Here is a 26044-nt window from a genome sequence, read left to right as displayed (position 1 = left end):
AGCAAGTCCAATAAAAATATCAACGAGCTTTTCGATGACGTTAGGAGTTGATGTAAAAGTTCACACACACACAAAAACAAAAATAGCCAAAAAGGGAATGTCAGAGTTCAGGGCTCAGCAAATTCCCTCCTCAAAAATCAATAACACAACTGAAAAGAGTTGTCAAAAACAACCATTTAAGGACTACAGAAAATCAAACAAAGATGAAAGAAACTGAGACACATTCAAAACCCTTCTAAAAACAGGTAATAAAAGAGTCTATGGCACTTTTAGTTGAAGCTACTCCTAGCCTAAGTAGGCTCCTTTGAAACAGTGGTTACATGGGTGTGTATGTGTGTGTGTGTGGGGGGGGGGGTTACCTAAAGGAGCTAACCTGAATGACAGAGGGAGGAGGGCTGGGGACACAAATGAAATCAGAAAGAAAGATAGATGATAAAGACTGAGATGGTATAATCCAGGAATGCCTAGAGTGTATAATGATAGTGACTAAAGGTACAAATTTAAAAAACGTTTTTGCATGAGGAAGAACAAAGGAACGTCATTACTGCAGGGTGCTGAAAATAGATGGTAATTAATATTTTAAAATTTTACCTTATGTGTGAGACTAAAACTAAAAACGTTTACTTGGTACAAAATTCATATTTTGACTAGTGCATTTCATAATATAACCTATGTAAACAGCTTAATTGAACACCATAAATACATGGAACCTTGAGTAGGACATGAGATTTTGTTGGTTTGTCCAGAGTGATGCCCTAATAAATCCTAGAGTTATTTGAACAGTGAATAAAAAAGTATTTGCAAAGTACCCTTCAGGGAAAGGTGAGAAAAGGGGAAAATTCAACTTGCCCAAGCTGAATTCCTGATATTCTTACCAGCAGTGTGGACAACCAAAGCTATAGGCTGAACCCCCAATCTTGGGGTTTGTTCACATGAAACTTAACCCCACAAAAGATAGGTCAAGCTTACTTAAAATTAGGCCTAAGAGTCACCCCCAGGAGAATCTCTTTTGTTGCTCAGAAGTGGCCTCTCTCCAGCCAACACAACAAGCAAACTCACAACCTTCCTCCTGTCTGTGTGGGACATGACTCCCAGGGGTATGGACCTTCCTGGCAATGTTGGACAGAAATCCTGGAATGAGCTGAGACTAAGCATCAAGGGACTGAGAAAACCCCTAGAATGAGCTGAGACTCAGCATCAGGGAATTGAGAAAAACTTCTCGACCAAAAGGGGGAAGAGTGAAATGAGACAAAATAAAGTGTTAATGGCTGAGAGATTCCAAACAGAGTTGAGAGGTTATCTTGGAGGTTATTCTTACGCATTAAATAGACATCACCTTGTCAGTCAAGATGTAGTGGAGAGGTTGGAGGGAACTGCCTGAAAATGGAGAGCTGTGCTCCAGTAGCCATGTTTCTTGAAGATGATTGTATAATGATAGAGCTTTCACAATGTGACTGCGTGATTGTGAAAATCTTGTGTCTGATGCTCCTTTTATCTACCTTATCAACAGACAAGTAAAACACATGGAATAAAGATGAATAATAGGGGGAACAAATGTTAAAATAAATTTACACTGAAATGCTGGTGATCGATGAGGGGGAAGTGTAGGGGGGTATAGTATATATGAATTTTTTTCTGTTTTCGTTTCTTTTTCTGAATAGATGCAAATGTTTCAAGAAATGATCATGATGATCAATATGCAACTATGTGATGATACTGTGAATTATTGATAATATATGTAGAACAGAATGATCAAAAGTTAGGAATGCTTGCGTTCGTTGTTTTTTGGTATTTAAAAAAAATTTTTTAATTAAAAAAAAAGGAACTAACATGATTTGAAGCAAAACATGAAAAATACATATGCCATGACACTGCAGGAATCGGTAGTAACCTTGATGGCAAACCAAAAGACAAAGTCACATCAAACCTGAGGCCATGAGGTTATGAACCTTGTTGGGATCAGTAACAGAACGTCAAACTAATGATTTAACAGGGAAATCTGGGAAAAGAGACAGTCACCGTAGACTTTGATATACTCCTATATATTTCTAACAGTCTGGAAATCTCTGTGCACTCTCAGGAGATTGGAGAAGGTTGCAGCTATCCACACGTTTCCAACTGAACATGTGGCCTTTCACACATGTGGAAGAGACCGAGACACAGAAGTCCTACCAGAAAGTAAAAGCTGAGGTAGACATGTAAACTGCCTGACACGTGAATGTATTCCCCAACCTACTACACACAACTTCACGGGCAAAAAGTGAAATCCTTATTGGCTAAAAGCACGTAAATACAATCTCTGAGCAATCAATGCCCACTAAACCATGCTGACATACTGGAGTAAGCTTACCCATAAGAAGTCAGGCGTAAAATTTTTTTTAAATAAAAAAAAATTTTAACTTTTTAAAAAACTGATAAGCAATTACACACTGTGAAGACAGACTATACAGAATCAGTCCAGATAAGTCACTAAACAAATAAAAAACAGTAGAACTGCCATCAAGAGTCTGCATAACAATCCAGAGTTGCAACAATATGTCTATATTTTTCACAAAAAATACAAGATATGCAATGACACAGAAAACTGAGAAACATATATAAGGAAAACAAGCAGTCAATAGAAACTACCTCTGAAGACCCAGATGTCACATTTAATAAAGACTTCAAAGCAACTATTATAAATATGTCCAACCAACCAATTAAAGAAATAAAAGGTCCTGAAACCTAGCCCAGCCTCTCCAGAACATCAGATAGTTCCATCTCCCTACCCCATATTAGTGACAGACCCTTGCAGTATCAAAAATTTAGAATTGTCATAGCCCAAACAACCTTAAAGAGAGGTATGGAAAGATCAAAGGTGATGGTGGAGTTATACAGAGAAGACAGGATTTAACAAATGAACATGAACGCTAAATCATTAAATTGGTATCTCTTTTAAGGCTCCAGTATCCTAGAGCAGCTAGAAGTAAAAATCTAAAATTGTGAAATTGTAACCAATGTCAAAACTCTGAAATATCTTCTACAACTAATTGTGGTGTTGTGCTTTGAAATTTATACTTTTGTGTATATGTTATTTTGACAAAAAAAGAAAGGAAAAAGTCTATTGCAATAAGAAAATATATAAGCCCTCTAGCCTCCTATATTCTGGAGCAGCTAGAAGGAAAATAAGAGAGGATCATATGGTAACCCATGAAAAACTCTTGGATCTGTCCTGTAACCACTTCTTGAAGAATGTTCTGAAAACTATTGCTCTTTTATTTCTTTGCTTTGTATATATGTATACGATATAATAAAAAAGGTAAAAAAGAAGAAAGGATTAAAGGGAAGTATAACAACTCATCAAATAGGTAACATCAATAAAGCAACCATTTTTTTAAAACCAAAAAGTATAATAAAAACTAAAAATATTCACATAGGAACTCAACAGCACATTTGAGATGACAAGAGAAACAATCAGCAACCCTCAAGAAAAACCATCAGAAATAATCCAATCTAAAGAATAAGGGGAAAAAAAAGAACAAAGAAAAAAGGTCCTGAGAGACCTGTCATATACCACAAGGCAAAACAACATATGCATATGAGAGTCTCGGAAGACGGACAGAAGGTAATAGAAAAAATATTTGAAGGAATAGAGGCCAAAAACTTCCAAAATTTGAAAAAAAAAAAAAAAACTCCATATAACAAAAAAAACAGATTCACACTTTGTGACATCAATCAAAAAACCAAAGCAAAAGGGTGCATGGGTGGTTCAGTGGGAGAATGCTCACCTGCCATGTGAGAGACCTGGGTTCGATTCCCAGACCATGCACCCCACCCTCACCCCACCCAAAAATACCATCTTTACTCCGGAGGTCACCTAATGCAAGCTTCAAATAGATACTGCTACCCATCATAGGTTACCAAACCCCAATCAAAACTATTTCAGCTGCTGGGCTAGCTGCCAGAATGCAATATACCAGATATGGAATGACTTTTTAAAAGGGGGAATTTATTAAGCTGCAAATTTACAGTCCTAAGGCCAAGAAAATGTCCCAATTAAAGCAAATATTTTATAATGTCCAAATTAAGGCACCAATAAGAGGTTACCTTCATTCAAAAAAGGTCAATGAAGTTCAGGGACTGGAAAGGCACGTGGTGAACATGGCAACATCTGCTAGCTTTCTTTTCAGACTTCTTGTTTCATGAAGCTCCCCCAGGGACGTTTTCATTCTTCATCTCCAAAGGTCTCAGGATGCATGGGCTCTCGTGGCACTGTCGTGGCTCTAAACTGTTCTTTCCAAAAAATGTTTCCTCTTCTTAAAGATTCCCATAAACTAATCAAGACCTACCTGGAAGGGATGGAGTCACATCACCATCTAACCAAAGGTTAACACCCATCATCCTGGAGATAAATTCCCAGCTACACTGCCGAGTAGGGATTAAAATAAAGATTGCTCCCACAAGACTGGATCAGAATTAAAAACATGCTTTTCTAGGGTACACAATCCTTTCAAACCAGCACACCTGCCAATCCTAAAGAACATGAGGGTGTTATTATATAGACTGTACAAAGGTTCCATGCACTAGGGTAACTTTCCAGAACCTACAACCTCCAGATGGGTCTCCAGACCAGATAAATCCTGAAATGCAGAGAAGCCAGCCTCTCCAGAACATCAACCAGTTTCATCACCCTGTCCCATATTACCAACAGCCCCTTCCAACAAGAAAAATTATAACAGGCATAGCCCAAATACCCCTAAAAAGTGAGAGAGAAAGATCAAAGGTGATGGTGGAGTTATACAGAGAAGGTACGGTTTAACAAATGAGTATGATTGCTGGATCATTATATTGATATTTCTTTTAGTTTCCAGTATCTTAGAGCAGATAGAAGTAAAAACCTAAGATTGTGGAATTGTAGCCCATACCAAACTTGGAACTCTTGTCTACAACAAATTGTTGAGCAGTGCTTTGAAATATACTGCCTTTTTTGTACCCATGCTATTTTTCACAGAAAAGATAAAAAGTCGATTGTGATGACAAATGTACAGCTATATGATGATATTGTGAACCACTGACTGTACACTGTGGATGATTACATGGTATGCGAATATATAATATATATCAATAAAAATAAATAAAAAAATAAACCAAAGCTAAAAATGATCCCGGTAATGAATGCACAACTAAGTGATGATACTGTGAACTTGGATTGTATGGTGCGTGAATATATCTCAATAAAACTGTATTTAAAAAAAGCAACACCAAAGCAAAACATCTTGCAAGCACCAAGAGAAAAACAACTGATCACCTACAAAGGAACAATATAATTAACTGACATACTATCAGAAACAATGGAGGGCAGAAAAGTGGTGAGATGACATATTCAAAGGAACCAACTCATTATTTTAAAAACTGGGAAAGTGGGAAAAGAATCAAGCAATTTTTATGTCTTTCCTATACAGACTGTACAAATAGTTAACCATATAATAGAAAAAATTATTCTAACAGAAATATTCCAGCCATTAACTGAAGAATGATAAATTAAAACATCACTATTTACAAATCCTAATGATGTTTCAGATTTTGATCATCAAAAACTACAAGCATCCCATTAATCATCAATGGCTGCTAACTTCACTAAAAAAAGGCAACCAGACATTCATGTCTTGATGGGAGAATATATCACCTAAAATAGCTAATGAAGAAAAAAATTTTAACAAAAGTGAAAACCAAAATCTGATCAAGTCTCTAGATCCATCTGACAATTTACAGTAAAAACAGAAGATATATTTCATACAGAGTGATTGCAATTAGCCAAATGTAGACTATCAGAAACTCTACAGGACAAACAATAAACAAAATTACAAAGAAAAAGAGAGAAACAGATGGAGAAGGAAACTATAGATTAAAAGAAACTTGAAAAACATACCTAATCATTAACTATGTGCAGTTCTTATTTGGATTCAAATTCAAATAAAGTGTATTTTAAGATTTTTATGACACAAGCCTAATGGGAACTCACTTAAATGTAATAAGTGCATTATGATTTTTAAATCCTCATCATTTAGAGAGGACTTATTTTAAAATATTTACAAATAAAATTATAAGCCTGAGATCTTCCTGAAGGTGGAGGATAGATGAAATAAGATTGGCCGTGATTCCCCCAAGAGAGCCTCTTTTGTTGCTCAGATGTGGCCCCTCTCTCCAGCCAACATGACGAGCAGTCTCACCACCCTCCCCCTCTCTGCGTGGGACATGACCCCCAGGGGTGTGGACCTTCCTGGCAACATGGGACAAAGATCCTGGAATGAGCTGAGACTCAGCATTAAGGGACTGAGAAAAACTTCTCAACCAAAAGAGGGAAGAGTAAAATGAGACAAAGTGTCAATGGCTGAGAGATTTCAAACAGAGTCCAGAGGTTATCCTGGAGGTTATTCTTATGCATCAAGTAGATATCACCTTGTTCAAGATGTAGTGGAGAGGCTGGAGGGAATTGCCTGAAAATGTAGTGCTGTGTTCCAGTAGCCATGTTTCTTGATGATGACTGAACAATGATATAGCTTTCACAATGAGACTCTGTGAATGTGAAAACCTTATGTCTGATGCTCCTTTTAGCTACTTTATCAACAGAAGAGTAGAACATACGGAATAAAAATAAATAATAGGGGGAACAAATGTTAAAATAAATTCAGTTTGAAATGCTAGTGGTAAATGAAAGCGAGGGGTAAGGGGTATGGTATACATAGTCTTTTTTTCTCTATTATTGTTTTATTTCTTTTTCTGCTGTCTTTTTATTTCTTTTTCTAAATCGATGCAAATGTACTAAGAAATGATGAATATGCAACTATGTGATATTAAGAATTACTGATTGTATATGTAGAATGGAATGATATCTATCTAAATGTTTTGTTTGTTAATTTATTAATAAAAAAAAGTTAAAAAAAAAAAAAAGATTGGCCGTGATTATTACTTACTATAGCAGGTTCATGGATACATATATGCATTAATTATGCAACTTTGTCTACTTTTGTGTAAGTCGAAAATCTTTCCATGATAAAAAATGTTTAAACAGATACTATTATTCCATTTCTCACTTTTGACAAAGATCAAAAATACTGGCAGTATTCTTTGTTGACAAGAGTGTAAGAGATAACCACTCTCATATACTAGCGAGGAGAGTGCAAAATGATACAAACCCTACAAAAAGATTTATGATGCAATAGGCCCTACAAGAAGATTTATGGTGCAAATGGAACAGCTGATCCTCAAATCCACATGGAACTGCAAGAAGCCTGAAATAAACAAAACAATTTTGAAAAAGAACAAAGACTTATGTGTCTTGATTTCAAAAGCTACAATAATCAAAACTGTGTGGTACCGGCGTAAGGACAGACAAATAGACCAATGGACTAGAACTGAAAAATTTAGAAATAATCCATACACTTGTGGTCAACTGATTTTCAGCAGAGGTATGAAAACCATTCAATAGGGAAAGAGTAGTCCCTTCTCTTAACATTCTGGAACAATTGGACATCACCATACAAAAGAATGAAGTTGGACCCCCACCTCAAATCACATGCAAAAATTAACTCAAATACTTATATATAAGCTACTATCCTAAAACTCTTATAAGATAACATAAGGCCAAATCTCCATGACCTGGAATTTGATAGTGGATTCATAGGTAAGACATCAGAAGCAACATGAACAAAAGAAATAAGATAAGTTAGATTTCATCAAAATTTGAAATTTTCACATAACAAAGGAGTGTATTAAGAAAATTTTAAAAAGCGTACAGAATATTTGTCAAGGGCTTAATAGCCAGTGTATATGAAGAACTCTTTCAAAGCAACAAAAAGATAAGCCAATTAAAAATGGACAAAGAACATTTTTCCAAAGAAGATATACAAAGGCCCAATAAGCATATAAAAGGATGCTCAGCATCATTAGCCAATAGGGAAATGCCAATCAAAATGAAAGACCTACTAGTCTGGCTACTATTTTAAAATGTAAAATAAATGTTGAATGGGATGCAGACAAATAGAACTCTTCCACCAAGACACAAACATCTGGTTGTCTTCTTTTAATGAAATGACAAGTACCTTGTCAGTGGGAATGGAAATAGTGCAGCCACTGTGGAAAGCAATACAGTCATTCCTCAAAAAGTTGAATATACAATTACCACATGACCTAGCAATTCAACACCTAGGTATATAACAAAAAAAAAGGCAAAACAAGGTCTCTAACAAACAGATACTTGTACACCAATGTTCACAGAATTATTCACATAAGACAAAAGGTGGGTACAACCCAAGTGTTTATCAACAAGTGAACGAACAAAATGTAGCATATACACATAATGGACAATTATTCAGCCATAAGAAGGAATATAGTTCTGAGAAATGCTGCAACATGGATGAACCTTCAAAACCTTACACTGGGTTGTAATAAGTAAATCACATAAAGATAAATATTTTATAATGTAACCTATATGAGATACCTAGGAATAGCAAATCTCATCTACAAAAAGTAGATCAGCAGTTCTACTTGGGGGAACTGGGGGAAAGGGAGATTTTGCTTGGTGGATATAGAATGTTAGTAAAAAAGATTCATTTAAAAAAATGCATGATAAAATACATGTGCGCTTAGCCTCATTTCCAGAAATCTAAGCCAAAAATATACTGCTAAACCCAGAAAATAACGTATGCATAGGCTCAAGTCTGCTGTACAAAAGACAAATACAAAAATATGAACTACCCGGGTTCGATTCCAGACCCAAGCACTTCCCAACCCCCACCCCCTGCCTCCTGCCAAAAAAAAAATTCAAGAAATGGTACCGCAATAACGGGATAATCACATGGAAAAAGAGTGAAATGTATATATCATACCCCCCAAAAAAATCCATGGAACTACACTACACAATTAACCCTAAGTTAAACCATGGACTATAATAATATTATAATTTAAAAAATGTGCTATCATCAAATGTTCCACACCATGCAAGGTGTTGGTTGACGGGGTGGTATATGGGAATCCTGTATTTTATGCATGACTGCTCTGTAAACCTTCAACTTCTCTAATAAAGAAAAAAAAATTTTTTAAAGACAAATACTATTTATTAGCTATGAATATATACATGGAGGTATATTTATCAATTTAATATCATGTTACATTAATATGTAAGAGAAACATGGATTAGACATACATCAAATTTCTGTACTGTGTGACTGTGGAGAAGGAAAGAGGGGTATTAGACTGGGGCAAAATACAGTAGGGACTTTATCTGTGCCCTCATTTCCAAAAACAAAATCTGATACAAATGTGAAAAAAAAATATTAACAAGTGCTAGCTCAGTTACGAGGTACATGTGTTTTTTCTTTATAATTTATTTTATCAAATTATTCTTCCCTGAAAAAAGATGAATAAAAGTGAGAGGAGCGTATTACAACTTACAGGTATAGACTACTCTGTCAAGAAGCTTTGGCAATGAATGTATGGAGATAGAAAATGGCTGCTTGAAAGACAATAATACGCTAGAAAGGGAATTTCTTAACTTGGGAGCAAGCTGATCATCTGTACATGTATGTGTTAAAAGGCTAATCAAACATGAGGGTGAAGGAAAGTGGGAATAACTATTGAGAATGAGGTCCCTTAAAAGGCAAAGAGAACTGGAACTCTGAGTTTAGGTGCAAAAAATGAAGATAAGCGGGAAAGAAGGTTAAGTTTGTTGCTATAAAGGCAAGAAGCTGAGGCCAGTTTTCTGTAATTTAAACCACCTAATCTCCTGACACCAAGAAAACAGGAAAATGATTTTAAAGTAATAAAGTTATATATAGCTATAGTAGCAAATGGAAGTAGAAAATAGCCAGCAATTCCTAAAAGAAAATAAGAATGGCTGTAACCCTGTGTTTGGACAAAGGTACATTATTAAGCAGAAGACACAAGCTAATGAAGCAAAAAAAGGTACATTAAGCAGAAGACACAAGCTAATGAAGCAAAAACAGCAAAACAGTACTCTTTCCCCCTGAAATATGGAACGTGAACATCCCCAAAACACAAGCTAAGACACTGCTTTTGTGTAAGCCTGTTTCTATTCTTACATTCATTCTATGCAATCATGTCCCTTCTGTTCGCCTTCAGAATACAGAAAGATCTTTTTAAAAGCTCCAGCTCATTCAACTTCTGTGTGAGACTAAAGGGAGAGATGTTTATTTGGTGCAAAATTTATATTTTTGGTAGTGCATTTCCTAATTTAACTTGTATGATCAGTTTAACTGAACACCGTAAGTACATGGAATCTTGAATAGGGCATGAGATTTGTTTGTCTGTCCAGGTTAGTATGATGCCCTGATAAATCCCAGAGTGATTTGGGCAGTGAATAAAGAAGTATTTGTAAAGTCCCCTTGGGGGAATGGGGAGAAAGAAGGAAATATTCAGCTTCTCTATTTGGAGAGTATCTGTTATCCTTGCAAGCAGTGGGGACAACCAAATCAATAGGCTGAGCCCTCGACTTTGAGATTTGCCCCTAAGAAATTTTTTCCTGCAAAGGATAAGCTAAGCCTATTTAAAATTAGGCCTAAGAGTTACTCCCAGAGTATCTCTTTTGTTGCTCAGATGTGGCCTCTCTCTTAGCAGGTGAACTCACTGCCATCCCTTCTACCTGGGACATAACTCCCAGGGGTGTAAATCTCCCTGGCAAAGTGGGACAGAAAGCCCAGGATAAGCCAGGACCCAGCATCAAGAGATTGAGAAAGCCTACTTGACCAAAAGAGGGAAGAGAGAAATGAGACAAAATAAAGTTTCAGTGGTTGAGAGGTATCAGAGTTGAAAGGTTATCCTGCAGGTTATTCTTACACATTATACAGATATCCCTTTTAAGTTTATGGTGTATTGGAGTGGCTAGAGGGAAGTACCTGAAACTGTTGAACTGTGTTAAAGCAGCCTTGATTCTTGAAGATGACTGTAAAACTATATAGCTTTTACAGTGTGACTGTGTACAAACAGATGAGTAAAAAATATATATATGGATAAAAAATGAATAATAGGGGGAGATAAAGGGTAAAAATTGGGTAGACTGAAATACTGGTGGTCAATGAAAGGGAGGGATTAACAGGTACGGAATGTAAGAGTTTTCTTTTTCTCTTCTTTTTATTTCTTTTCCTGGAGCGATACAAATATTCTAACAATGATCATAGTGAAGAACACACAACTATGCGAAGATACTGTGAACCACTGATTGTATAATATGGCTGGACTTATGTGTGTGGATATTTCTCAATAAAAATATTTTTTTAAAGAAACATTATAATCAAATTGTTGAAACATAAAGAGAAGTTTGAAACAACCAAGAGAGAAATGACTTCTAATGTATAAGGGATCCTCAATAAGATTAATAACTAATTTCTCATTAGAAACCATGACGACCAGAAGCAAAGGGATGACATATTTCAAGTGCTGAAAGAAATAAACTGTCAAACAAGAATTCTATATCTAGCTATTTAGATATAGCTACTATATATCATACCTAGCTACTTTCTAAATATGATATTTCTAGGTAAACAAAACCTGAGAGGCTTTGTCACTAAAGGAGTTTATCGCTAGCAGAGTTGTCCTACAAGAAATGCTAAAGGGAGTCCTTCATGCTGAAATGAAAGAAAACTAGACAGTAACTCAAAGACATATGAAAAAACGAAGAACACCATTAAAGACAACTACGTAAGTAAATATAAAAGCCATATTACACTATAACAGTTTCAGATGCAATTCTAGATTTTCTTTCAGATTCCTAAAGAAAACATTTCATTCTTCAATTTATTTATTCATCAAACATTTCTTGAGTACATACTATGTGCCAGTCATAGGGAATACATGGTAAAACAGGCATGCCACATTCTTGTCTATATGGGGCTTACAGGGTACTGGGCAGGCAGGGGAAAAACAAGTGAATAATAAGAAAAAAGTTTTTAAATCAGGGAAATACTTTGCAGAAAACAAGTGTGCTAGAGATTAAAACAGAGGGGTGCAAATTAAGTAGAAGATGGACGTATTTCAGATAGAATGAATACTCAAAAAAGATCTCCCTGAGAAGCCTAAGATCTGACAGATGAGGAGTCAGTCCTGGCTAGAGTGAAGGAGCTGTCCATGTAGAGCAGCAAGGAGAACACACATGTTGATGACACAGGTAAGAACAAGTGATACAGAACTCACTGGAAGGGAGTTTGGTTTTAGTCCAAGAGCCATGGGAAACCACTGACAAAATTGAAGGGAAAACTCCAACACTTCAAAGATAAAGCCTACCTAGTTTTCTAAACAGCAATTCTCAAACTTTTGGCCCCAAAAAAGTTTTTGTTGATACAGATTATATTTATTGATATTTACCATGTTATAAAAATAAGTTTTATTTTTTAAAGTACACAGCACACATTCTATTAGCCATCAGTGCAGTGATGTTTTCACATGTATAACTCTGGAAAACTCCACAGTACACTACTAAAGGAAGGTGAAAATGCAAAAAATATCTGAGTATCACCAATGAAAATAGTTTTGAACCAAGGGTCCCAAGATAAACTTTGAGAACCAGTGCTCTAAAACACATCATTTTAATGCCCAGAAAGTATTCAAGTAAGTTAAACCATATATTTTCAAAATCTCATACCAAACATGCAGAAAATCATGTTTCAACTAAAAAGGAAGAAAAATGGCATAATCCAAATCATACTGCCAAAAGCACCACTCCTTCATTTATTCTCCGTAGTTTTATTTTTCATTTTGCCATACAAACGTTTCGATATTTGAACCAAAATTCCTAATTAGGATTATTGCAACATACCCGTATGTACAAGCATTACTAAAAAATACAACTGGAGTACACACTAGAATAATTTTTAAATGTTTCAAAACTTAAACTAATATCCTCAAATGCTTTCGTTGCGCATACTTTACTATCTAAAGGTCTCCTTTATCAAAGTTTTCAGAACAGTTATGAAAATGTCACTTTCGAGTATCAACTGTTTTTCCATATTAAAAAAAAAACTCAGTCAACAAAATTGTATTTTATCAGAAAGTGATTTTACCTGAAATGTTTGAGATATACGCTGTATCAAAATCATTTATGCCTGCAAAACAAGAGAAACTACCCAAAGTAACTGGCTCTGTATCTAAACCTTCTTCTCTCTTTTGTTAAATACTGACAAGGAAACACTGGCAGATTTTTATTAGACAGTGAGTTATACAAATAGACGAATTAGCCGACTTATTTTTTTAAGACTTCTTTCTTCCCAGAATGCCATACTGTTATAAATTCCTTCACAAGGGTAAACCTTTTAATTGTGTTTTGTACTGGGGCTGAAATCAGTCTGAAACTGTCACGCTGACCCAACAATCTTAATCACCCAATCTGTAGCGATTATCCCCGCTATCCTTAAATGACACTTTAAGAGTGGGGGCGCTCTCATCTTCCTAAAATATAGGGCCAGTTACATCTCTTAATGCCCGCCAACACTTTAAATGGCCCTAACACCTTATGCAGACTCGAAAGGAGAGAAAACACAGAAGTTCACGACTACAATTTGCGCACCAGAGAGGAGGAAAAGCGAGAAGAGTGACAATAGAGTGGACGTGGGGAAAGAGAATTGAATGAGCGAGGTACAATGAACCTTTGTCGGGGACAGAGGCCTCCTTCTTTGAGTCGGAAAGGCCCTCCTCCAGCACCCCTGCCCCTCGGCAATTCCTGGCCTTTCTTTCCCGGCCGGGGCGATTTCACGTACCTCCAGCTCCAGTTCCTCCGCCTGCACCCAGGGCAGCCGCCATGGCTCTTGCTGGGGTTGGCCTTCAACCTCGCCCCACCAAACCAGCTGGAGGGCAGACGGGCCTGGTCGAGAGACCAGAGAAGGGTGGAAGAGAACAGAGGAAGGAAGGGGATTGTGGGCGAGGGCTGGGTGGGGAGAGGGGGAGGAGAGGGGAGAGGCCGGGCGGCCCGTTGTCCACACCGACCCCTTCTCCTCCGCAGGAAAAAAAACAACAAACTATCTCAACATGGCCGCTGATTTGGCTCCCGCCCCCGCCGCAATGCACCCTGGGATTATGGAGGTCTGGAGGCTGGTGGGGAGCGCGCGCGCTAAAATGTGATACGCGGCCACAAGGGGCGGGGAAACCGGTGAGATCCAAGGCTTGTGATCTTTGTGATGGTCTTTTACACCCCACCCAAGGCCGCAGGCTCTTGAGTCCTCTTCCAAGTGAGGAAGGATGAACGTGGAAAGAAAAATATAGGCGAAAAAATTGGTGTTCATTATCGGCCCCCTTTCGCTCAGCACCTGAAAAATCAAATGTTTAAAGAAAGGCAGAGGGGGACGGTTGCTGGCCGTAGTCTCATTCACAGGTTGTGTCGTAAGCCGCTTTGCAGCAGTTGGTGCTGCGCTTTACGGCTGGCCTTTCTTCCCTTGAAAGTGGGGTCGTGTAGACCTTGGGGTTTGCAGTGGACTACGTCACATATAGTTTCTGCCTTTGAATTGTAGGATGGGAAGGTTGATGTGGAAATAACTATGGTCGTGGACGTCGAATAGGTGTAATGAAAAGGAGGGAAGGGAGCTAATAGTTCTTAAGGACCTGTTTCCTCAAACTGGGATGGGTGAATGATTCACATCGTAGTTAAGACATATTAATACTGCAGAATACCTTACCGTTCCACAGAGATTTAGTAGGTATCAGTCGGAAGCCTATATATTAAACGAGTTCCTTAGTTAATTCTACAGTACATTTAATGAGCATTGACTGTTCCTGCGCTTTTTAGTTACTGGGGATAAAATGTGAACAAGACAGACGAGTCTGCCTTCATTTTTTGTTTTTGAGGAGAAGGAAAGGTTAGAAAAGGAGGAATTAATAGTTGAAGCAAAGGAAAGGGTACTGATGATAAGACAAAGTGATGGAAATGACTGTTTTGGAGATGGTGTCCCAAAGAACTTCTCTTGAGTTGTCAGCTGTTGATCTCTGTGTGTGTAACTATAATTAGGCTTTTAATACACACAAGACACAGACTGAGTTTTTTAATACAATAACTGAGGATTATGGAGAAAGGAAAGGGTCGTTTTAGGAAGAGGCCTGAGCAAAGACTCAGAGTTATCAAATGTCTTGATAAGATTTGAGAACTGCAAGCAGTGTATGTGGCCATTAGAGTTTAAGATGAGAAAAGTGCTCCATAAGCTATAAAGCTGGAAAGGTATGCAAGGAGAATGCATTAAGAACTGTTGAACACTTTTCTGAAGCTAGAGGTAGCATTGAATGTAATTTATGTTTTAGAAAGATGATTCTAACAACCTGTAGAGGATGATCATGAAGAGGTATGAAACTGAAGGTATGAATACAGTAGGCAGTTGCAATAGTTCATGCAGGAGAGGGATTAGTAGATGTTTAAAGGGATTGAGATGAGATGAAACAAGCATAATAAAACATTGATGGTAGAATCTTGGTGGCCAAAAGAATGTTTACTGTAAAATTCTTTCAACTGTTAAATGTTCCAAATTTTTCTTAATAAAATGGTTAAAAAATGCACTTGCAGGATTAATAATACACTCATCTAAAGAAAATAATAAAAACGAGAAGTGATTAAAAAACAAAAATTTCTTTTGATTCATCCATGGGAAATGACTGCAAAGAACCTTGAAAGCAATCTTTTGTTATTGAACCTCATTGAATAACTCTCCATCAGAAAGCACATTAACACAGCCAAATTTAAATAACTTCAACCCCTAATTTCTTTATTAATTTTTTTGAAATGGAGAAAATTTGAATGGAATGCCTATCTCAGAGGATGTTTTTCAAGATGGTTTCTGTGGTGAAGGATAATTTAAAAATAAAGAAATTCACAAAAGTGAAACAATCTTACATAATTAGATTATTTGTGGCCATATTATACATGAGGAAAGACAGTCCTAAACTATCTATCATTGATTGGATTATGCCCCCATAGACTCCTAATCCCCAGTCCTGTAGGAGTGGACTCATATGTAAATAGGATCTTCGAAGATACTGTTGGAAGAAACTGAATTGAATCCATTTGGACCTAAATCGAATGTGACTGAAGTCTTTGTAAGAAGAAGAAATATGGATGCAGTTAGTAAGTAGAAGCCAGATGAGAAAACAAAAGACAGATTGCCATCTGATGGAGGCAGAGATTGAGAACAGCACAGACTCCACAGAGAGCTGATCCTGCCAATAGCTTGATTTCTGAATTCTTGCCTCCAAAACTGAGACAACAAATTCTGATTTTGTTTAAAGCCAACCAATTCTGTGATATTAGTCCCCCAAAATGAACATCTGTAAGACCAGAGCCTCTACACTTTCTTTTTAATCAAACACCCATAGGAAAAACTTTTGAGCATGGTTACCCAGTATTTGAACATTTGTTGATAAATTATAATAAGGTTAAGCAAACCCCTGTTGCTTCTCCCAAGACAAATTTTATTTTGGATTAACTTTATTAATTGATGCCTTAGAATCCTGATAAAAATGGTAAGTTGACTGTGTTACAAAGCAACACTATTTGGGTAAAAATGATCTTGGGTTGGTACTTTGCTTCTGGCTTCAAAGGACCAAATTATCTTTAAACACCTGGAAGCCATACCTTTAGGGTTCCTTAAGTGTGGTGACTCTTTTAACTGAATGTGTTACTTGTGGAGACCCAAAAGATGTACTTATGAAACGGTCGTAACAAATATTGAAACCCAAGGGTCAGAGTTTCTAATCCAAGGATGCTTCCACACCCACATATTCTTGCAACTGAGTTGCGTTTAGGGGGCCGAAGAGCATAACTCTTGCTTGCCTGTACAGACTGTTGTTGGGAACACCTGATGCTGCCCTGTTAGCACTGTGTGTTTCCTCTCCTGTATCCTTTAGGCAAACCTCCTGCCAAGTATGCTAATATGTAAGTGTATATGTCTAGTTAAACCTAAGGACACCTCCTAGTGAGCACCACATTGCGTATATATCTTTCTTAAAATCTTAAAAGATTAAATTCTATTTTTAGATTAAAATGAATATTGAAGACTTCCTCTTCTGGCAATATAATAGACTGGAAATTCTAGGGATCCTCCAAGTACAAACCAGATTCTACAGGAAACATTCGTTTTATTGTATTGCTGGGTTTTAGGAATTAAAAGAAATCTCCAAAGAGTCAAGGAAAAAAAACCTAAGCCAATACCTGAGCACTGAGTAATAATAGCATGCAAGAAAGGCAGTGTGTCCGTGAGGGAAGGTACTCATGTTAACCCTGATATTAGGAAACAAATCCTTGGACCTGTATTGAAGCTTGAGACACTCTGAAATGAGTCTTAAATTATGCCAGAAAACCTAGAAGGACTTTCCTCAAATTATGCTTACAAGTTTTTCAGTTTAAGGTGACTTCTAGTTTGCTAGCTGCCAGAATGCAATACATCAGATATGGAATGGCTTTTTTAAAAAGGGGAATTTAATAAGTTACAAGTTTACAGTTCTAAGGCCATGAAAATGTCCCAATTAAAGCAAATCCACAGAAATGTCCAATCTAAGGCATCCAGAGAAAGATACCTTGATTCAAGATGGCCGACGAAGTTCAGGGTCTCTCTAGTGGAACACACGTGGTATACTCAAGGTCTCTTGCTTCATGAAGCTCCCCAGGAGGTGTTTTCCTTCTTCATCTCCAAAAGTCACTGGCTGGTGTACACTCTGCTTTGTGGTTCTGCAGTGTTCTGCTGTGGCTTTCTCGTGGCTCTAAAAAGGGACTCTCTCCAACATGTCTCCCCTTCTGAAGGATTAATGGACAGAATCACAACTCCATGGAAGCTATCTGATCAAAAGTTACCACCACAATTGAGTGGGTCACATCTCCATGGGAACAGTCAAAATGCTCCCAGCCAGCAATATTGAATGAGGATTAAAGGATATGGCTTTTCTGGGGTCCATCACAGATTCAAACTGGCAAAGTGACAAATATGAATTAGCAATCACAGACCATAAAACACTCAAGGAGAGAAATCACCATAAGTAAGGGTCATAAAAATACAAGCAATACCTTGATACCCCACCCAAAGAAAAAACCTGTATGCTAGAATCATCAGGAAAAAAATGAAATATTTGAGGAAATAAAAGAAGAAAATGAGAAATCAAGAAGAGACTATCCATAGTGACTGAGCAGTTCTTCCTTTTCTCTTTTCCTCTTACCCTTTCCTTCTTAATTTAGAACAAATGGTGGGTAGAGGTGGTCAAAAGAGCTATGATAAACCAAATCAGAGCCCAAATATCTTAACAGTCTGAGCCCTATAATATGGCTGTCCAACATGAGATGTCTGAGCTCAACTGGATGAAGAATAAGCGGACTGGCAGGCTCAGGTGGGGAGTTGAAGCCTAGACTGAGTAAGGAAGGCATCTACACATGGGAGCAGCTCAACATGGAGCGTCACAACCTGTGACTATTACTAGAACAGTAACCTGTAACAACCTGTGACTAATACTAGAACTTGTGATCCTGTTGCTAAAACATCAACCTAAGCCGTGGGCCCAACCTGGGGATTCAGAGCTCTAGTGGTTGAAATGGGAGAAGCTGTGGATGGGTGGTCTAGGATGTCAGAGCTCAAGCAGTGTGAATGGATTTCTGCATAGGTGGGAGGCAGAGCATGGGAACTCAGAGCTCACACAGGGTAATAAGGGCGTCTGCATGAAAGAAGGAGTGGCAGCAGAGAAAGGATATTTGATATGAACAGGGAAATTGATCAAAAACATAAATGTATTAAGAATATTGGGAGTCACAAAGGTTAGGCTAAGCCTACTTAATATGAGGCCTAATGGTCACCCCCAGAGAATCTCTTTTGCTGCTCAGATGTGGCTTCTCTCTCTCTGGCAACATGACAAGCAAACTCACTCCCTTCCCCCTCTCTACTTGGGACATGACTCCCAGGGGTGTGGACCTTCTTGGCAACGTGGGACCGAAATCCTAGAATGAGCTGGGACTCAGCATCAAAGGATTGAGAAAACCTTCTCAACCTAAAGGGGAGAGAAGGAAATGAGACAAAATAAAGTGTCAATGGCTGAGAGATTCCAAGCAGAGCCAAGAGGTTATCCTGGAGGTTATTCTTACACATTATATAAGTATCACCTTTTTAGTTAAGGTGTAGTGGAGAGGCTGGAGGGAACTGCCTGAAAATGTAGAGCTGTGTTCCAGTAGCCATGTTTCTTGAAGATGATTGTATAATGATATAGCTTTTGCAATGTGACTGTGTGATTGTGAAAACCCTGTGTCTGATACTCCTTTTATCTACAGTATGGACAGATGAGTAAAACATATGGATTAAAAATAAATAAATAGGGCGGGCCGCGGTGGCTCAGCGGGCAAGAGTGCTTGCCTGCCGTGCCGGAGGACCCCGGTTCGATTCCCGGCCCCAGCCCATGTAAAAAACAAACAAACAAAATATAATAAAACAAGAAAATGTTTAAAAATGTTTCCCTTTCTTCCTTCCATCCTTCCTTCCTTCTCTGTCTTTCCTTCCTTTAAAAAAAAATAAATAAATAAATAAATAAATAATAGGGGGAACAAGTGTTCAAATAAAGTTAGGAAATTGAAATGCTGGTGATCGGTGAGGGGGAGGAGGAGGAGTTATGGTATGTACAAATTTTTTTCTTTTTTCTTTTTATTTCTTTTTCTGGATTGATGCAGATGTTCTGAGAGGTGGTCGTGGCGATGAATATGCAACTATGTGATGATATTGTGAGTATATACTAAGGATGAAATGATCATATGGTAAGAATGTTCGTGTTTGTATATTGTTATGTTTAAAAATTTTTTTTTAATTTAAAAAAAGAATATTGGGAGCTAAGTTTCTTACTGTCAGAGAAGAAAATTATATCCATGAAGGAAAAAAAGACAAAATAAAACTAGAATGAACCCTGTGGTATTTTATCACAATAGAATAATCAGAGTGATCTTATCATTTTTAGTAAATATACTATAAAACTAAGTGTAGGTGCAAATATATACATGTGCATACCTGTATGTGTATATATCTACATTTGTGTATGTGTGTGTGTGTGTATGTGTGTGCGTGCACCTTTTCGTTCGCACTGTCCACTGAATGGGTCTGGAAGACCAACAAGCCAATAGTGCTGAGCACACTCAGCACCTAGAACCAGGTTTCTAAAAACCATTTGCCAAAAGGAACCAGCATTCCTTATGAAAATAGCCAATTACAGGTCTGAAGCATGGAAAATACAAGATGAGCCTGGAACAACTTGTTCTGTAAAAAGCAAAGAACTGCTGTTATGATGAATTATGTCAAAAGGACACAAGCCAAATGTCATGGGCTTCTAGTGGTCAAATCAGAGTCTAGGTGAGCATTAAACTAAATAACAATAGTAATGAATTATAGCTCATTGAATAAAAGAGGAAACCATGAAAATATACTAATGTTAATAAATTAATAAAGTGAAATTTTTATGAAAAGAAGATATCAAAATAGCTTAAAAGTACCTCCCATAAAATACTTATTAATTACAAAGTGGGAAAGCATAATTTACAGTGAAAAAGTGTAGAAGACTCCAACTTAAGTGACCATAGTAAACATTTTCAGTAATGGAACGAATCAAAATTATATGCCACCCTGATAGGATGCAGTAGGAATCTATAGCATCTTCATGTCAAACTTGCCTAATATGAATCTAATCATGAAGAAAATAGGACAAGTAAACTAAGGGGCACATTACAAAATAATTGTCCTGTAATGTTAAAAAATTTCAACGTTATGCAAGTGAAGGTAAGACCAAGGAAGTGTTTCAGACTGAAAAAGAGTCATGACTACTAAAGGCCATGCATGTTTCTGAACTGGATCCTTTTGCAGTAAAGAATATTATTGGGACGATTGGTGAAATGTGTAGAGGTCTGAAGATTAGGTGAGATTAATGAATCAAGGTTAGTTTCATTTTTGTGATTAGGAAGATGTTAAAGAACATCCTTGTGTGTTAGGGTTCTCTAGAGAAATAGAACCAACAGGACAGATATGTAAATATGAGATTTATAAAGGCATGTCACGCAACTGGGGGAATGGAAATGTCCAAAATCTGTAGAGCAGTCTGTGAAGCTGGCTGCTCCAATGAAGGGTCTGGACGAACTCCACAGGAGAGGATCATTGGCTGAAGAAGCAATGACAGAGTCTCTCTTCTTCCTTAAAAGCCTTCAGCTGATTGGGATATCTCATTGTAGGAAGCATGCTTTAGTTGATCGCAGATATAATGAGCCACAGATGCAATCAATTGATTGATGATTTAATACACCAGCCTTCCAGCCACGAAATATTCTTTCAGCAATGGTCAGGCCAGTGCCTGACCAGACAATTGGGCATAATCACTTGACCAAGTTAACACCAGGCCCTAAATGTCACACCTTGTTTGTAGGAAAAGCACACTAAAGTATTTGGGGATGATGGGGCATCAGGTCAGCAACTTACACTCAAATGATTCAGGAAGTGTTTTTTAAAAAAACTCTTCTTTTAAACTTTTTGACAATTTTTTGTTGTTTCATTTTTTAACTTAGTAAAGACAAGAAAAAAGACAAATGGAACATTGTTTTAAAATGTAATTGTTGAAAAAAAAACTCAAAGGAATTATGCAAGCTTCAGTTGGACATTGCTACCTATCATAACTTGCCAAACCCCAACCAAAACCATACCTGCTAAAGAACACCTAGCACAATAAGTAAGATACTACAAAGAGTCCATGCACTAGGGTAACTTTCCAGAAGCCTACAACTTCCAGATGGGTCTCCAGACCAGATTAAGTCCTGAGACCTAGAGAAATCAGCCTCTCCAGAACATCAGCTAGTTTCACCTCCCTACCCCATATTATTAACAGCCCCTTCTAATATGAAAAAGTTAGAATGGCCATAGCCAAAATACCCCTAAAGAATAAGATAGAAAGATCAAAGGTGATGGTGGAGTTAGACAGAGAAGGTAGGGCTTAACAAATGAGTATGATTGCTGAATCGTTATATTGATATTTCTTTTAGTCTCCAATATCTTAGAAGTAAAAACCTAGACGTAAAAAAAAAAAAAGCTAGAAGTAAAAACCTAAAGCTGTGCAATTGTAACCCTTACCAAATTCTGAAATCTGTTCTACAACTAGTTGTTAGACCGTGCTTGGAAATGTATTGCTTTTTTGTATATTTGTTGTTCTGCTCCATAAAAAGGGGGGGGGAGTCGATTGTGATGATAAAAAAATATTTGCACGTACTAGCCTCCAATGTTCTGGAGCAGCTAGAAGGAAAACTCTGAGATGATGGTATGATAGCCCATGACAACCTGTGAGATCTGTCCTATAATTACTTGTTGAAGAGTGCTTTGAAAACTTGCTTTTTTCTTTCATTGCTTTTTATATATGTTATACAATTAAAAAGTAAAAAAAAAAAAACTCAAAGGAAAAATTAAACAGCAGGTTAGACACAGTTGAGAGAATTTGAAAATTAATGATAGGTGAGAACCAGGATGGCCATTATCAATAAAACAGAAAACGACAAGTGCTGGAGAGGATGTGGAGAAAGAGGCACACTTATCCACTGTTGGTGGTAATGTCAAATGGTACAACCGCTGTGGAAGGCAGTTTGGCAGTTCCTCAGGAACTAAGTATAGAATTGCCATATGACCCAACAATACCATTGCTAGGTATCTGTTCAGAAGACATGAGGGCAAAGACACAAATGGACATTTGTACACCAATGTTTATAGCAGCATTATTTACAATTGCCAAGAGATGGAAACAGCCAAAATGTCCATCAACAGAAGAGTGGCTAAACAAGCTGTGGTATACACATACGATGGAATATTATGCAGCTCTAAGACACCTGTGAAGTTGTGAAGTATGTAACAACATGGATAGACCTTAAGGACATTATGCTGAGTGAGATTAGCCAGAAACAAAAGGACAAATACTGTATGTTCTCACTGATGTGAACTAACATCAGTAACTGAAGTTGGAGAATTTCAGTTAAGAACAGACACCATCAGAAGATAGAAGTAGAGTAGATATTGGGTAATTGGAGCTGAAGGGTTACAGATTGTGCAACAGAACTGATTGTAAAAATTCAGAAATGAATAGCACAATACTACCTAACTGTAATACAATGTTAGAACACTGAATGTGAGAATAATAGAGGGAGGAGGGCTGGGGGCACAAATGAAATCAGAAAGATAGATAGATGATAAAGACTGAGATGGTATAATCTAGGAATGCCTAGAGTATATAATAGTGACTAAGTGTACAAATTTAAAAATGTTTTTGTGTGAGGAAGAACAAAGGAATGTCAATACTGCAGGGTGTTGAAAATAGATGGTAATTAATATTGTAAAACTAACTTATGTGTGAGACGAAAGCAAAAAATGTTTATTTGGTACAAAATTTATATTTTGACTAGTGAATTTCCTAATATAACTTATGTGGAAAGCTTAATAAAACACCATAAATACATGGAACCTTGAGTAGGGCGTGAGATTTTGTAGGTTTCTCCAGAGTGATGCCCCAATAAATCCCAGAGTGATTTGAACAGTGAATAACAAAGTATTTGCAAAGTACCCTTGGGAGAATGGGGGAAATTCAACTTCCCCAAGTGTAGAATTCCTGATATTCTCACAAGCAGTGGGGACAACCAAAGCAATAGGCCGAGCCCTCAATCTTGGGGTTTGTTCATTTGAAACGTAACCCTGCAAAGGATAGGCAAGCCTACTTAAAATTAGGCCTAAGAGTCACGTCCAGAGAACCTCTTTTGTGGCTCAGATGTGGCCTCTTTCTCCCAGCCAACATGACAAACAAACTCACTGCCATCCCCCAATCTATGTGGGACATGATTTCCAAGGATGTGGACCTTCCTGGCAACGTGGGACAGAAATCCTAGAATGAGCTGGGACTCAGCATCAAGGGACTGAGAAAACCTTCTCAAACAAAAGGGGGAAGAGTGAAATGAGACAAAATAAAGTGTCAATGGCTGAGAGATTCCAAACAGAGTCGAGAGGTTATACTGGAGGTTGTTATTATGCATTATATAGATATCACCTTTTTAGTTAAGGTGCAGTAGAGAGGCTGAAGGGAACTGCCTGAAAATGTAGAGCTGTGTTCCAGTAGTCATGTTTCTTTAGATGATTGTGTGATGATATAGCTTTCAGTGTGACTGTGTGATTGTGAAAACCCTGTGTCTGATACTCTTTTTATCTACCTTATTGACAGATGAGTAAAATATATGGATTAAAAATAAATAAGTAATAGGGGAACAAATGTTCAAATAAAATTAGGAGATTGAAATGCTAGTGATCGGTGAGGGGGGGAGGAGGTATGGTATGTACAAATTTTTTTCTTTTTTCTTTTTATTTCTTTTTCTGGACTGATGTAGATGTTCTGAGAGGTGATCGTGGTGATGAGTATGCAACTATGTGATGATATTGTGAGTTATTGATTATATACCAAGAAAGGAATTATCATATGGTAAAAATGTTCATGTTTGTATGTTATGTTTAAAAAAAAATTTTAATTAGAAAAAAAAAAGAATGACTCCTTGACCAAAAGGGGAAAAGAACATAGCAAATTAAGGTATCAATGGCTAAGAGAGTTTAAATACTGTCACAAGGTTGTTGTGGAGGCTAGCCTTATGGAAACTTCAGGTAGATATTGTTGATTGCCACAGTTTGCCAAACCCCAAACAAAATCATTCCTGTTAACCCTAAAGAAATCTTAAAATGGGTTTTTACAATTGGTTTCTACTCTGACTAGACTTAATGACTCTGTTTCCAATTATCAAGACTGCACTGACAGTCCATGGGGTGACTTGGCAAGAGAGATACTCAGAATATCACCATTAAGGTGGGCCATGGTGGCTCAGCAGGCAGAGTTCTCACCTGCCATGCCTGAGACCTGGGTTTGATTCCTGGTGCCTCACCATGCAAAAAATAAATAAGTAAACTATCACCGTTAGATTCTGCTAACTGTATGATTATATGAGGCAAAGTTTTGGGTGAGAGTGTTTTTGACACCTTTATGGGGTTTTGTGGAATTAAGTATAACAACGTTAGCTAATGTTGTCAGATGTGCTGGAAACAGTGGTGAGAGAAAGGGATGAGCTGAAGACTTCAAATTTGCACCATAAGTGCCATATGAGTAATGTAAACATTTCCGTGTGTGTCCTGAAAGAAAATCTAATTTCCTGTGTTGCAGACTTGAGATCTCTGAAAGCCAGACACAGAGCCTAATTGTGCAAGTAGCAGATTTACAAGGTAAACTAAAATCTCAACCTCGCAGGGTGTCTGCTGTTAAAGTAAGAGCTTTGATTGGAAAAGAATAGGATTGTGAAATGTGGGATGGTGATATATGCTTGATAACGACAGCAATGGGGAGACGGAAACCCTGGAATCTGCTGAGCCTTTGCTAGATAGACTTGTAATGGTCTACCCTGAGTAAAGAGCTTCTTGATCTCTAGCCTGCCTCAAGGAAACAGCTTCCTGGTCTCCTGTCTTCCCAGAGGAGTCTGCCATCCAACCTCCACCTAATGAGATTAACCCTTCACTGCCACTGCCTTCTAACCCTGTAAGTCCTGCCTTTTCCCCCTGGGGAAACAGCCCTCACTCCTCTGTTTGGAGAGACTAATCTGTTTTAGCAGATGAAACTGCAATGGAATGCCCTGAGGTAATTGGCTTGAAAGGCACTTCTGTTTCTTTTCATGACCCACACCACCCTTTTCCTTCAAGATACATAACTAGACTAAAGTCCCAACAGGTTCCAAAAGGGGAGATACAATGTGTGATTTATGATGAGGTATACTATCCTCCAAAAGAACTGCATGAGTTTTCCAATCTATATAGGCAGAAATTAGGGGAATATGTGTGAGAATGGGTACTAAGGGTATGGGATAATGGTGGAAGGAATATAATGTTGAATCAAGCTGAATTTATTGACATGGGTCCACTAAGCAGAGATTCTACATTCAATATTTTAGTTAAAGTGCTTAGAAAGAGCATTAACAGTTTGTTTGGATGGGACCAAAAAGTGTCTGACATTATCTGAGGTTGAAATG

General features: G+C 37.5%; 1 protein-coding gene and 1 non-coding gene across 6 annotated transcripts in view; one reads left to right on the top strand and one right to left on the bottom strand.

The window, feature by feature from the left end:
- The window catches only part of RBM33 (RNA binding motif protein 33), a 178262-nt gene extending 163905 nt beyond the window's left edge, over window positions 1-14357 (bottom strand). For all 5 annotated transcript variants that reach the window (XM_077151030.1, XM_077151039.1, XM_077151050.1 and 2 more), the window contains exon 1: window positions 13746-14357. In XM_077151030.1, coding sequence (XP_077007145.1) covers window positions 13746-13788 — 43 coding nt within the window. In that variant the 5' untranslated portion in view covers window positions 13789-14357. The remainder of the gene's footprint in view (window positions 1-13745) is intronic.
- TRNAG-GCC (transfer RNA glycine (anticodon GCC)) lies at window positions 3738-3808 on the top strand. The gene has a single exon. It is a non-coding gene; the product is annotated as a tRNA-Gly (tRNA).
- Window positions 14358-26044: the final 11687 nt, after the last annotated feature.

Source organism: Tamandua tetradactyla, chromosome 1, assembly GCF_023851605.1.
Source record: "Tamandua tetradactyla isolate mTamTet1 chromosome 1, mTamTet1.pri, whole genome shotgun sequence".
Classification (NCBI taxonomy): domain Eukaryota; kingdom Metazoa; phylum Chordata; class Mammalia; order Pilosa; family Myrmecophagidae; genus Tamandua; species Tamandua tetradactyla.
Note: the sequence above shows the minus strand (reverse complement) of the source record. Positions and strands in the feature narration are given on the sequence as shown.